General features: G+C 49.6%; 1 protein-coding gene across 3 annotated transcripts in view; it reads right to left on the reverse strand.

Annotated features, from left to right (window-relative positions):
• Positions 1-12,986, reverse strand: part of BCOR (BCL6 corepressor) — a 39,058-nt gene extending 26,072 nt beyond the window's left edge. For 2 of the 3 annotated variants that reach the window (XM_059828324.1, XM_059828263.1), the window contains exons 1-5: positions 12,897-12,986; positions 11,273-11,351; positions 7,536-10,364; positions 6,785-6,838; positions 6,165-6,348 (exon numbers count right to left, since the gene is read on the reverse strand). In XM_059828324.1, the coding sequence (XP_059684307.1) occupies positions 6,165-6,348; positions 6,785-6,838; positions 7,536-10,364; positions 11,273-11,351; positions 12,897-12,982 (3,232 nt within the window). In that variant the 5' untranslated portion in view covers positions 12,983-12,986. The remainder of the gene's footprint in view (positions 1-6,164; positions 6,349-6,784; positions 6,839-7,535; positions 10,365-11,272; positions 11,352-12,896) is intronic. The other variant, XM_059828388.1, reaches the window with a different exon arrangement.
• Between the last annotated feature and the right edge of the window lie 325 nt (positions 12,987-13,311).

The following is a 13,311-nucleotide window of genomic DNA, read 5'->3' on the forward strand; positions in this document are numbered from 1 at the left end:
GCAGCCAGCAATGCTGACATGTTCCAGAAAACAGGTATCTCAGCTTACTATGACTATGCCTCTGAATCGTCATTGTCCCCCAAAACCAGAATGAACCTGGCAACACCCCACGCTTGCACATCTGGCACGAAGATGCTGCCCAACAGCTGTACCCTATAACCACACCAACAGCACCGGCAGTCCTGTTTAACACAGCATAAAAGAAGCTGGAACAGCCACGTTTTAAGTATCACTTTAGAAATGCTTCTATCGGATTTTATTTTACATTTTTAACACTATCTGCTGGTTTTCCCCCTTTCATAAGTAAACATTATACTTAAATGCTCAGTTTCCCCGAACAGATCAGGTAAGGGTGCTCTCCGCCACGCTCCCGCTGTTTATAGCCTTCGCGTCTCCAGCAGTACCAGCAGCTACACAGCACGGTTCAGGCCAAGAGTTGCTAGATCAGGACAGCTTTCCTGCTCCTAACACTGTCTGGCCTGAGAAAAGGCAGGCACATCCTGACCAATTCCCAGAGAAGCTTTTGCAGGGTCAGAGGAAGTAGCAGGCTTGGGGGGGGGACGGGACGGGTTTGATGGTCTTAATCTTTGGGGCTTGCAGGAAACAGCAAGCTAATTCCAGCCTGCCACCACCAAAAGCGACCCACTGCAGATTAATTCCTTTTCTATCTGCAAGAGGACTCGGCACAGAGATGCTGAGCACCGCTTGCTCACACCGTCCATGCTAAAAGGTAAAAAAGAGGGGAGAGACATTTGCTGTAACCTCGCTAACAGCTCGTCAGCATTTCTCCGGGGCTCCACGTGCTGAGGAGAACAGCACACACCTACAGAAGTTTATCCAAAAAGCCCTCGCTGCCAGCAGCTCTGCGACACCTTTGCCTCCACTCTCCGGTCACATCCGAGGGCGACCAGAGCTAGGTCTCCTCGGCTGCCGAGCCAGAAATCCCTCTCCAGGACTGCCCACTGCACACACGTCTCTGAAATCCGTCCCGCTAGATGCAGTTAAGACCATTAGAGGAGCGACATCTCCGCACGTTAATCCAGGTTGTGTAATCATCCTGCATCGACACGGGAGGACAGTGACAGCGAAGCCGGGGAGCCATGCGGGACACATCCTTGCCTATCCGCTCTGCCGCTGACGCTCCCCGCCTCTTCTACAGCCGGATTTTCACCGCGAAAGAACAAAGGTCAGTCGCTGTTCAGGACACGGCATAACCCACAGGCTGTCAGGCTCTCTACGCAGCTTGCACGGACACGTCGCACGCCCAGAGGTTTTTCCCCTTGGCATAGCGGCGACCGCCTCACGGAGCGCAGGCTCTATTAATATTTTACCAGCAGATTCAACTCTGTCCTCAAACTGTTTGCAAGCAACCCGGATCAGATGCAACGTCTCCCCAAATGAAGATATAAATGTCAACACGAGGCACAGCAACATAAGCATATCGTGCATGCCCAACAAGGACAAGGAGAATTTATTTGCTTTTGTTCCCCACCCCACCCCCGCCATGTATCTACAACATCCTTTTCTCCGCCCCAGAAAGAAAACAGCAACAAAATACTTGGGAGTTTTTGTATCATCATTATCCAAACAGTGACGAGGTAGCCAGAAACACAGGATAAATGCCGAGTTCTCATAGCAACACACCTCTATGAGTAAGGAGGTGAAACTCTTAAACGTGTTCCTTCCTCAAGCCTCCAGCATTTGCCAGTCTCACACCAGCTGTGAGAACCAGCACCAACAACTCAAACCATTTCTCACTGTCCTACCAAACTAGAAACAAGGAAGAATTAAGAAGATGCTTCTTCACATACAGTTTCTGCCTGAAGCAGTATCTCCTTAGGCACGGGTTGCAACCTCACGAGAAACAGTCGCACGCACGCATGCACAAACACGCTACCCAAAAAAACTTTCCTTCATTTTTCCATCTTCCTGTTGCTGTCAGCTGCTTGAGACCAGGCCCTCCCATGCAATGCAAACAAGGAAACACATCTTAGTGTTTAAGCTACGATTCTTTTGTTCAAATAACATGGCAGCTAAAAACAGCCTTTCCTCTTCCCTGGAGCAACCTCTCATTGCGCTCACTTATGCAAGGCACCCTTTAGTCACCTGAGGATGGTAATGACTATCCAAATGCTAAAACCCAGTATTCAGCATGGAGATCACAACACCACTAAGAAATTCCATAAGTCACCTTCAACATCCAATTGTGAGTGTCCCATGGGGCAGAGAGAACCCAGCTGATTTAATTTTTCCCTCCAAGTACCTCTGCTTGGGAGCTCTCCACATTTGTTTCCTTCTGCCCAAGCCTACCGCACTGCACAAACAAGCAACTGCAATTTTCCCTGCACAGACTTTTGGTTTCTCCCCCTTTTTTTTTTGCACTATGTCCCGTGGCAGGAAGGTAATAACTGACCAGGGCAAAGGACATGTTTACTGTCTCCATCCTTCATTGGTTCTGGTATACACACAGCCCAGCGAGAAAAGCAAAGCAGGGGATTACCATGCAAAAGGACACCAGCACCTCGCTCCGACGCTGAAGAGCAGGTCTAAAGGCTTTGGCACATTATGCCATTTACTTTCACACATAGAAACTGCTTTAACTTTTTCCCCATGACGCCATGGCCTTAAGATCAGGCTTTTAACATACCGGGTTTTATTTTTCCCAGCTAAGGCATAAACGGGCAGTGTCTTCCTCCTAGAAAATTAGATAAACGGGTAAAATCACGCTCCCCAATCAAGAAATTCACAGCTTGTAGAATTTATTCAATCTTTCACACTCGGGTATGATTTTCAATACCGCTAGAAGAGCTTTGTTATGAACCGACATGCGATCATCACGTGCCGTATTGATGCGCGTGTCCGTGCCAATAGCTTAAATCACTTGATCTCTGAACAATCCTATGACTCATGACATATGCATCCCATAATTTATCATGTTTGTGCTATGGAAATGCACCGGAGCAGCATCGCCTCAGCAACATTTACAAGTCACCTTGGCAACAAAGCAGCTTCATGGCTGCTCTCAGAATGCCCGGCAAAACCTAAACGAGATGGGAGAGAATTAAAGCACTTCTACTTTACTCCTTGGCTTTAATTGCTCATTAATTAGATAACACGGCTACCTCCCTTAAATCGGGCCTTTCAAATAAAAAAAACCCCACACCAAACAAAAACCCCACCTTTTTACCCTTCTCCAGAAGGCACAATGAAGCGTAAGAAGACTCTCAGTACAGCAAAGCCATGCACCGCCAAGTCAGAGGAAAAGTTTAAGGAATCGGATAGGGTGCCTTCTTTTGCTTCCAAAAAAGTCCGTACACGTGCTATACAGCTAGGAAAATGAGCAAGTCCCCGGGCAAGCTAAAAAAAGGAGTTTCCATCCCATCAGATGCCTCTGTAAGCATCACCTGCCTGTGTTACTGAGCCTTTTGTTGTTGCTGTTGCCGTTGCACTGGTAGATTTAGAGGGGGCGAGCAGCTGCTAGGGCCCCCATCAGCTCCTGCGCTCCACGCCGGGCATGGCTGCAGCCGCGCCGAGGCGGCAGCGGAGGAGGCCTGTGAGCCGGCTCTGCGCCACGATCACAGTTTCGGTTGCGGTTTTCCTCTTCCCCGCCGACCGGGCAGCTGAAGTGCTCGCGACGAGGGTCGCGCCTAACAGCTCGCTGGTTTTGCTCCTCAGTTCCCCGCTCACACGCGTAAAGGCACGCCGCTTTGCTTTTAGCCAGCGCTGGACAAACGCTCGGTGAAACGAGGTGAAACATCTTTCCAGCGGCAAGATCGCTTGCAGGAGGCAGAAAGGAAAACGGAGGAGGTTGCAGACCATCAGCTAGTTCCCGTTCGAGAGCTTTAAAGCCGAACGCACCAACAGCACGGTTAGAAATTGGAGGGAAAGGAAAGGCAAGAGGTAAGTAGCCCTGGCTCTCGCTGGTGACAAACGAAGGGGAAGAGCAGGCAGAGCGCCTCGCCCCTTTGCCAGTCGCTCGGTGAGAGCTGCATCAAGACCGCTGGCGGCCGAAGCCCCACCAGAGCCCAAGCCACTATGCTAGAGGCATTCAAGAAGTGTGAAACTCGGCTTCCTGACTTATCAGCTGCTACCCCAAGGGGCAGGAGGTGAACCACCACGATAAAAAACTTTTACTGAGAACTGAATCTGTACCGCTAAGTACCCGTGGCTGCACGGCCGAGCATACGGAAGAGGAGCTCCCTCAGCAGAACAGATCTGTGCTTTTAAGAGTTTAGACATTCGGCCAAACTCCGAAATAGCCTGTTAAGTCAAAGCTAATTAGAAGAGGAGAGGAATGAACTAACACAAGACTGAACATACTTTCCCTGCTTCCAACAGTTATTTAACAGTCTCAAACGCATTTCAGCCAGCAGATTAAAGTGCTGGAGACCTCACTACATGATGAATTTAAGGACGCACCGTATCATCATCCTTTTGCAAGGAGGGGAGGGGGGGTATTTCAGCAAACAGCTATGCTCTAACACTCTTCCTCCCCGCAGCCCCCCCGAGCAGCACACCCCATGCTCCCTGAGCAGGCTCTCCCTCCATCCCTTGCACCCATCCCTGACCCCGCAGACCACCGTCCCCCTCTCCCCCACCCAGGACCCATCTCGCCCTACTGCCAGAGCAGGCTGGCAGGTCCCCGTTGCTGCTGCTGCTCTTTACACTTTCCAGCACGCGCAGGATGGGATTTAACGGAGGATGTCACCAGGGTGCCCGGAGCCCTGTGAGGAGCAAGGGCTGATGCAAGGGGGAGAGCCCGGGTGGCAGCCTGCTGAGCTCCCGGCTTTAGCACGGGGACCGCAACGGCAGTGGTGCCTTCCTCCCCGAGGCGGCTTCGCTTGGAGAAGGGAAAGCCCGCTCAGCTTCCAGGGGCTCAGCTCCCCACCCTGGAGCCTTCTCTACTTCCACAATTAAAACTTTCCCTTGCTATTTTGCCAGGCCGATTTTTGTTGAGGCTGTTATTTCAGTGACAGCAATACCACAGTAACTTGATTTAGGTGAGTAACTGAGCAAGTGCGACTGACCAGCATGCTCTCTGCCAAAAGCATTAAACAAAGACCAGAACAATAATTCAAAGTTATTAAATTGCCTGAATGAAATTTTCTACTAGCCCTACTCATGAATCTCCACCTACGGAAGAGCACACTTCACCACCGAGTTACACAGTGCATGCACACACACACACGCGCAACGCAGTCTGCAGTGTTTCTTCTTGTTTTGCAATACTTTCAGCATAGATTTTTTTTTTCTGAGTTGTTAAAAACAAAGTAGCAGCAGGAGGAACAGATCCATTCCTTAACTGTATAGGTAAAAGAAAAAAAATTGGGGAACTGATGGTAGCCAGATGCTTACTGAAAGTTCCCCGCCCAAAAAAAAAAGTGCTTTTTCTTGCATGCAGTAAGAAAAGAAAATACCATTCATTTATTTTTTTTTTTTAAGTTTGTCTTGCTTTTAGGGCAGGGTTGCTAACACACATTTTCCATAGTCCTCTGATACCTTGCCACAGCCTAGAGAGAGCACGCAGCCCCATGGGGAATTTCGCAGGCCCCCGCCTGCCCTCGAGGACCTGTGTCAGCCGATTGCACGTCCCCCCCGGGCCACTGAAGCAAGAAGTCACCCAGGCAAACTAGCTTCTCATGGTTTGTGGAGTTTTACAGACAGCTTTTATGGATAAGCCAGCCTGGCAGATCACGTCCTTTCCTGCTCCCCATCACCATTCTGCCCTCCATCCTTGCTTTGCCTGGAAGCTGCAATATTGGCATCTCCCCGAGCTACAGTACCTTCAGGAAGCTGAACTCCTTGTTGCCTCTCACTCTTCCCCCACCTCCTTTCTGCATTTAAAACATAGCCTTATACCTTTGCTTTCACTGGTTGATATGGTAGCCCATCAATTAAAAGGACTGTCTTTAAGACAGTAACTTTGGTAACAGTTAACTATCCCCTGAAAAGCAAGTACAACCATAACCAGTAACTTGCAGACCCCAAAATAAGCCCGGAGAGCACCGGCCATGGCAGCTCTGTACCTGCAGAGCCTGAGGTCAGTGACTTTAACCAGCAACGCCGCGAGCACGCAAAGATTACGCTGCCCGCGCAGCTTTGCTGCAAGCTGCCGCGGCACGAAGACACATACGCACTTCGGAAAGCCATCTAAATTCGCTTACATCTGTCATTGTCATTTTGGTCAGCAATGGCATCTTCCAGAGCGACAGACTTTGGCTTCTTTTCACTGTTTCCTTTCAAGTTTTCCCAGTCTGCCTGGCTGAATCTGCAGACCTCCGAGTCTTTGGTAGCTGTTTGGCCTTCTCTCTCTTTCATCTCCAACTCTGAGAAGCGCATCATTGCACGCTAGAAAGAGAATTGATATGAAAAAAAAAGTCTTGCGATAAAAGCTACTTCATTTACCTTACCTTATATGAAAGCATTTCCAAAGAAAAATCGGCTCAAAACCAAGGTTTGAGATAGATAGCTATGGTAGGATTTTAACACACCTGACTTGTAAAACAGTGTTCTAGCATCTATATGCAAATAGCCACACAATTCTTTCATGTATAAGTACATATATGTAAGATATATATAAATGTATACTATATATAAAACAAAAACATTCTGTTTTGGAGGTAAAAAGAGACAAAAACAAAAAGAAAAAGAAAAAAAAACAACACAAAACCGTACAATGAATAAAGACGACCATGGCCCACAAACTTCCCTTTGTGTATTTGGAAATGAAATTTAACTCAAAGGTTTATGTAAGAGTCTAGTAATAAAAATTTGAAGAACTGACCTCACAGTAAGCAGCAGGTAGACATAAAATACTGTCCTCTTGTAATCCTTCCATCTATGTAATTAAAATGGGCACTCAATGGATCATTTAGATAATTTCATCCATTTTTATAAGCATAAACCAATTCTTTTCTTAACAATGCAAAACAATTTGGCTTAACTCATCCCTTCATTAAAAGTAAAATACCTTAAGGATATTCCTACACAATATCTGTCTGTCATCCCTCAGCATCAACCTCAATACCGCTCCTACTCTTTCCTACGCGTTCGCTTGGCGCAAACGTTGCCTGAGACCCGCTAATGCATGGCTGCGACTCCTCTCCATCAAACGGCACGTTTGGCATACTAATGACAACTTCTGGGTACGCTTTGCTAGCTGGCACTACAGGCCAGCTGAGAAATTACAGCCATCGCTAGCGCCAAGGTAACATGCATGCCTGTCCGACTCCCCTCCGTAACTGCACAAACATTTCATAGGTACATTAACATTTTTACCAGATCTTAGTAAAAGCCCTTTAAAGCTTACTAGCGCGTACACACGTAAAAGCCATACATACTATTCTTTACATTGCCTCGCTCTCATTAACAAACTTACTTCGCTATTTAAAACCGTTTCTGGCGCGTATGCCCTAACAAAAAAATTTCTGATTTCCCCACCTGCGTTGCTTCTCTCAACTTTAATACTTGACTGCGACTTGCAACAGAAAAGTAACGACAAAAAGCGCGGCGGTCGTTGGACCGCGCGGACTCACCTGCAACGCCCGCTGCTCCCGGCTGAGCTGGCTGGAGTCTGCATACAGTTCGGTCGTCACACACTTGAATCGATCACCTACGTAACCGGCAGAGTTTGCGATCCTCTTGGCCAACTTAGACGGCTTGGGTTTCAATATTTTGCCATCAGCAGATTCTGCGTCGTCGGCTCCGTCTTTGGTATAGGTCTGGTTGGCATCGATGCTCGGCGGCGCGGTCCCCATGCAGAATGGCTTCGCGTCCTCCTGCATCTTGCCAAAAGCCAGAGCCGGGGCATCGCTCTCGTGAGCGCTTTCCAAGAAAGCGGGTGAAGGCTGGACTGTCACTCTCTCTTTAGGCTGGCTCACAGATAAATCTTCTTTCCTTAAGCCGAAAACGGATGAACTCTGGGCTTGCTTGAAATTATAGGTTTCGTGAAGATCATTATTTCTTCCAAACTCCTCTCTCATTACAATAAAATCTCTGTGCTGCGACGCCTGCTCTACCTTGTGCTTTGTAGGGTCATTAGCCTGATTACTGCTTTCCGTAGCAAAGCTGGCTTTCGTTACGTTTGCTTCGCTTTTAGCCTCTTGCTCATCTCGCAGAAGATCCGGGAAGAGGTGTTTGTCGCTTTTGGACGAGTTTTTACCATGGCCAGAGCTCTGGTGCAATTTCACGCTCTTGTCACCAGGTACTTCAAAATGAATCTTCCCGCTGCTCTCCAGGAGCTCCGGCAGCCGGCCCCGCAGAGCCGGGTCCTCGTAGCGGACCCTCTCATGAGACCGCGACCTCCTTTCCGCCTTCTCCTCCTTATTGATCTCCAAAGCCGTATGCTGCAGCAGCATGGGGTGCACCATCCCCATCCCCAGCGCGTCCTGGTAGGTCATGAACTCCCCTCGCCCCGCCGGCAGGCTGTAGGGGAGGCCGGGTTTGGGAGCCAGGTGGCCGGGGTAGAGGCTGCCATTGGGCAGCAAGACAGGGTGCGGATAGACGTGTCCTTTCCCGTGGAGGGAGAGAGGGCTGATGGCTATCCCCTCCGGCACCGGGTACGGGAGGTAACTCCTGGGGTAGGGCAGAGGCGGGGAGCGAAACGCCTCATTGGGCGGCAGGAAGATGGGGCTGGAGGCCAGGGCGGTCTCACTCGCCTTGAAGTTGGCTTCCTGGCCGCAGGACTTGGCCGCCTTATTGCTGTGTTTCGCAGGGGTGGCGACGGGCTGCCCGACATGCTGTATGACCGAGGCGGTGCTCTCCGCGGAGCTCCTGGACGACTTGGCGCAATCCACATTGGCATTGGGAGCTGGCGATGCCGACGCCGGCCGCCCCCCGGCCGACACCGTGCCCGAAATGCTGCCGACAACCGCCTCCGTGCCACCCATCCTGGGGCAGGAGGAGCTCCGCTGCTGAGGGATCACCCAGTCTAGCGCCTTGTTTTTCAGCTGGACACTCTTCCCGCTCTCCTCGCCGGGGCTGGGACCAGGAACGATCCAGGAGGAGGGCGCCGTGCTGATAATTTCAGGCCTGTAGATGGGGCAGCCACTCCCAGGAGAAATGGTTTCTTTCTGAATGATGTCACTGCTGGGCAAGTGCGTCCCCCCTCCTGCCCTGCCATGCACCAGCACCGTCGGCGTCATTTTCTTACTGTGGTCCGACTTGCCGGCGGTTTCCGCGTCGACAACTTTCGCCGACAGGTCCAGTGGTTTGTCGGTGACGTCTTTGGTCGGGGTCTGCTTTTCCAGGAGCGGGGGGGACCTGCCGTCTTTCCGGTCATGGCCAGCTTTCCGCACGTGGGGGGCAGCCGGCGGGGGCGCCTCCCCGGCATCGCTGCCTTTGGGAAGCTTCCCATTGGAGAGGCGGGAGGGTGGAAATTCGCCACCGACGCTCACGTAGGGCTTTGGGAGGGTAACGGCGGAGGAAGGAGAGGTGGTGATCCTGGGGAAGTGTTTGTGGAAATCGGCGTAGGCATCCCCTACCTGGGCGGGCAGCGGGAGGCGGGGGGACGGCCGGGGTGAGTGCGGCAGCAGGAGCGCGGGGTCTGCCGGCATGTTGGTGGGGGCCGGCTTGGCGGCGGGGACCCGGGGCTGCTTGCTGCTCTGGATGTGGGGGTAGGCATGCGCATCGACGGGGGTGCCGGGGCTGACACCCATCTTCCACGACAAGCTCTTATCCGGACAGTGCACCAAAGGCGGGATCGCCGGTGAAGCCGAAGCAGTCGAGAGCCTCATGGGTGACGCCAGTGACGAAGGGATGTGGGGGGCAACGTAGTGGGAGGGAGGCAGGTATAAAAAACGTTCACCGTTCGTACATACGGGCGAGTAAGCCAGGTGCTGCGGTAAGCTGTAGGTGGACTGCTGAGGTAGCAATGCCTTGTACATGTTCAACGAATACTTATTTGGTGAGTCAAGGAAAGGGTATATGGTGGGCGTCGCGCCCTCCATGTAGGGGTTTACCCAGGGGAGCCTTAGGTAACTAGCACCATTGACACCAAGGGGACTCTGCTTGTCACCTGCAGCTCGGTCCAAACCCAGCGTTTCCCCCGTCGGGACAGAGTTTTTTTGTATTCCAGGTGGCGTTTTGTATATAGCGCTGAAGCCATTCGGGGCTTTTCCAGAGACAGCTGCGTTTTCTACCGCTTCGGGGGGATTAGATTTAAACTGTATCTCTGGATTTCTTTCAGGAGTAAATCCAAGCCCGGCTATCGAACTCGTAGCATCTCGTGATTTTTCCGAGCCGAGTCCGCACAAGCTGGAATAGACAATACTGCTGGGGACTCTGAGTCCTTCTCGCATGAGTCCAGACCTGTCCATACTCAGAGCTGCGAGACTGTCAATGCGATGTGCTGTAGTCGCATCCACCTTTACAGAACAAGAAGTAGGTTACTTTCACATTTTGCTACAACGACTACCGCTCAAGCTACAGACATGTCAGCATTTGGAAGAGAAACAATACCAATGCAAACACACTGTTCGTCATGAAAACGTACAGAGGCTGATAGGGCTGGAGAACAAGAGAACAGGAACCTACGGAGCAATATATGTCACCGCAAACATCAATACAAATCTCTCCACATCCAAAATTCATCAGCTGGAAACAAACGCATGAGAACCCATAGCCCAAGCAGCCAGCCCAGAGACGATGCTCGGCGGCACCGTTTCCATGCGGCAACCAGTTCCTCAGCCCCAGCCCCGCCAGAGCAAGACGATGTGGGGTGGGGCATGGAGAGTGGGAAGGGAATGATGGAGAGCCTCTCCTCCTCCTCCTCCAGGACCTCTCCCTCCACCGCAGCTCTGCTCCAGGGCTCGCCACTGCCACACGATTCACAGGGCGAGGCGTCTGAGGACGCAGCATGAGGAAAGGTCTGACGTCGAATTTCTTCCCCACTCGCCACTCCCCACGTACGCTCACAGGAGAAAACCATCAACTTTGCCGAAACCTTCAGGTACTTGACGCTTTAATGAACTATTCTTGTTACACATCCCAGTATGCTGCATGGCGTTATTCATAACAGAGCAAAAGTAAGAATTATGATGTCATACAACACCACACACCACAGCGTCAAGAGATTAACAAGATAAATAAACAAAGTCCTATTTCACTGTTTCACAGAAGCAACTCATATGTGCCCAAGCCTGGCTAGAGCTGCAACAGAAAAGTATTTTAGTAATTTCTCCAAATGGATCATGTAATAACACCCGGAGGTGGGAGATGGGGTGGGGAGGACAGGCACAGATTCAGCTACAGCATGAAGCTATTAACTTCTTACCACACTGTGATTCAGGTGATTTTCTTCCCTCAACTCCAGTCTGCTTTTCGGTGCATCGCCATCGTTAACAGGAATTTTCCTATTAAGAAACACAAGTTTACTATTTGAAAACATTCTGCACATTTCAGATCAGTACAAGGATTGTATCACCTCCGTATTTTGATTCCTTCAGAGAAGTCCCATATGATACCGTATTTATCCTCCTCCATACCCATGCACCGCCACTACTTTAGAAAGCAATGACCATTTGAAAACAAGTATAAAGGGTTTCGACAGCAAGAACACACCTAGAACATCTCAGAGCAGCCTCTTCCAACACAAGTGATCTTTGTCAAGGTTTTCTATTCTGCCCCTTGCACTTCTTTTTTCCAAGGAGAGAATGCACTATTTTAAACATACCCCTGTTCATGTACCATCCATAAACGCTGCCGAGGAGAAAATTAAAACACACACGCTAATATCATACGAACGTCAGCTGTTCCATGCTAAAGAGGGAGCTGCACATCTGTGCCATACCAGTGTTGCAGCACTGGGACTTGTTACCACAGAAAGCACCGATAAAGAATATACCTTAGTGCCAAATTTCAAATCCCAGGGATAAAAATCGCTGACATGCAGCAGAAGGAAAGTTTCACCATTACCCAAAAGAACTCCTTTCAATCAAAGTGCTTAAAGGCACATCATCATCTTAAAGCAGAAATGTGATTTTTATGTATTTTTTAACTAATTTTTAAAAGATTCACCTTTCCTGCAGGTAACACGTAAAAATACTATGCCTAAATAACTGAGAGAAAAGCGGAGAGAGAGGGTGAGAAGGCAGAGTGAGAGGTTTGGCCATTTTCCTCCAGTTTATGTTTGCAAATAGTTTTTCCCTGCAAAGACCAAAAACTTTCCCCAGCTTCTGGGAGGCTTTTCACACAATGGTGAGAACATGGGCTCAAAGAAAAGTTTAGTGTTTTTCTAACACTAAACCCACACAAAACTGACACAGAGAACTGCAGGCATACCTGCAGCTTCTGTTCAGTGTTGTTTCATTTTTTTAAAAAGCTGGAGTTTAAGGGAAGAGGACACTGGCCAGTGCCTGTGTCACCCCATTGAAAATTATTAGAGACTGCAATTTTACTCATTGAATGGATGACATTCAGCAGGAAAAAAGGTGGCGAGGAAGAGAAATTCACTTGCGGGAGACGGAAAGGCCGCTGTTCCTATTTCACAGGACAAGCTGTTGGTCCAAAGGCAGGGAACGCCAAGTTGCAGGCAAGAGCCCCTCTGCCATACAGAGTCACCGCAAGAACACGTGCGCTATTTGGTTTAACTCCCCTTCACAAATACGAAATAATAAATTAATTGTAAAAGCGCGTTTAAAGGCTGCTTTGGGGAGTAATCTCTTTAAAGGGCGTCCCCGCTTCACTGACCCAGGGTGCCTGTTAAATAGTAAATCAGCGGCTGCTCTACCGCTCCCAGGCACGTCTTGTTTCTCCCCCCCAACTCTGCCTCCAAGCTGGACTGATCTCGATGCAAGGCGGCAGCTATCTACTCCGGCATTAGGGAAGCAAGCAAACTCCGAGACCTCACGCTGCAGAATTACAGTGTGGTTTAACTTGCCAGAAGCTTAAATATTTACCTGTCTTCATTAATTCCACACATGCGGACCCTTTCATTGCTCATCCAGCTATGAACGTTGCCATACAGGGGAGTTGCAGAAAGCATGACGTCTTCTTAAAAATGACCGCTTTTCTTCACGGTTTTATATTCTATTAAAAAAAAAAAAAAAGAGAAAATAAAAAAAAGTTGAGCAGATTTGTCTAGGAGGAAGTGCAAACATCACAGCGGAGCAGCCAGCCTCCCTCCGGGTAATTAATAATGAATGCAGGATTGGTGCGGGGAGTGAGCTGCCTACGTTAACCGCTAAGGGAGATACCCTGCAATAAAGGAGCAAATTGAGGGCATTTATAGGTCAGAGGAGATGGATCTTTTCCCCAGCGCACATCCAGAAAATTAAGAATCATTCCAGGCTATCGACAAATAAAAGTTTCTCC

Source organism: Gavia stellata, chromosome 1 (genome assembly GCF_030936135.1).
Source record: "Gavia stellata isolate bGavSte3 chromosome 1, bGavSte3.hap2, whole genome shotgun sequence".
NCBI lineage: Eukaryota > Metazoa > Chordata > Aves > Gaviiformes > Gaviidae > Gavia > Gavia stellata.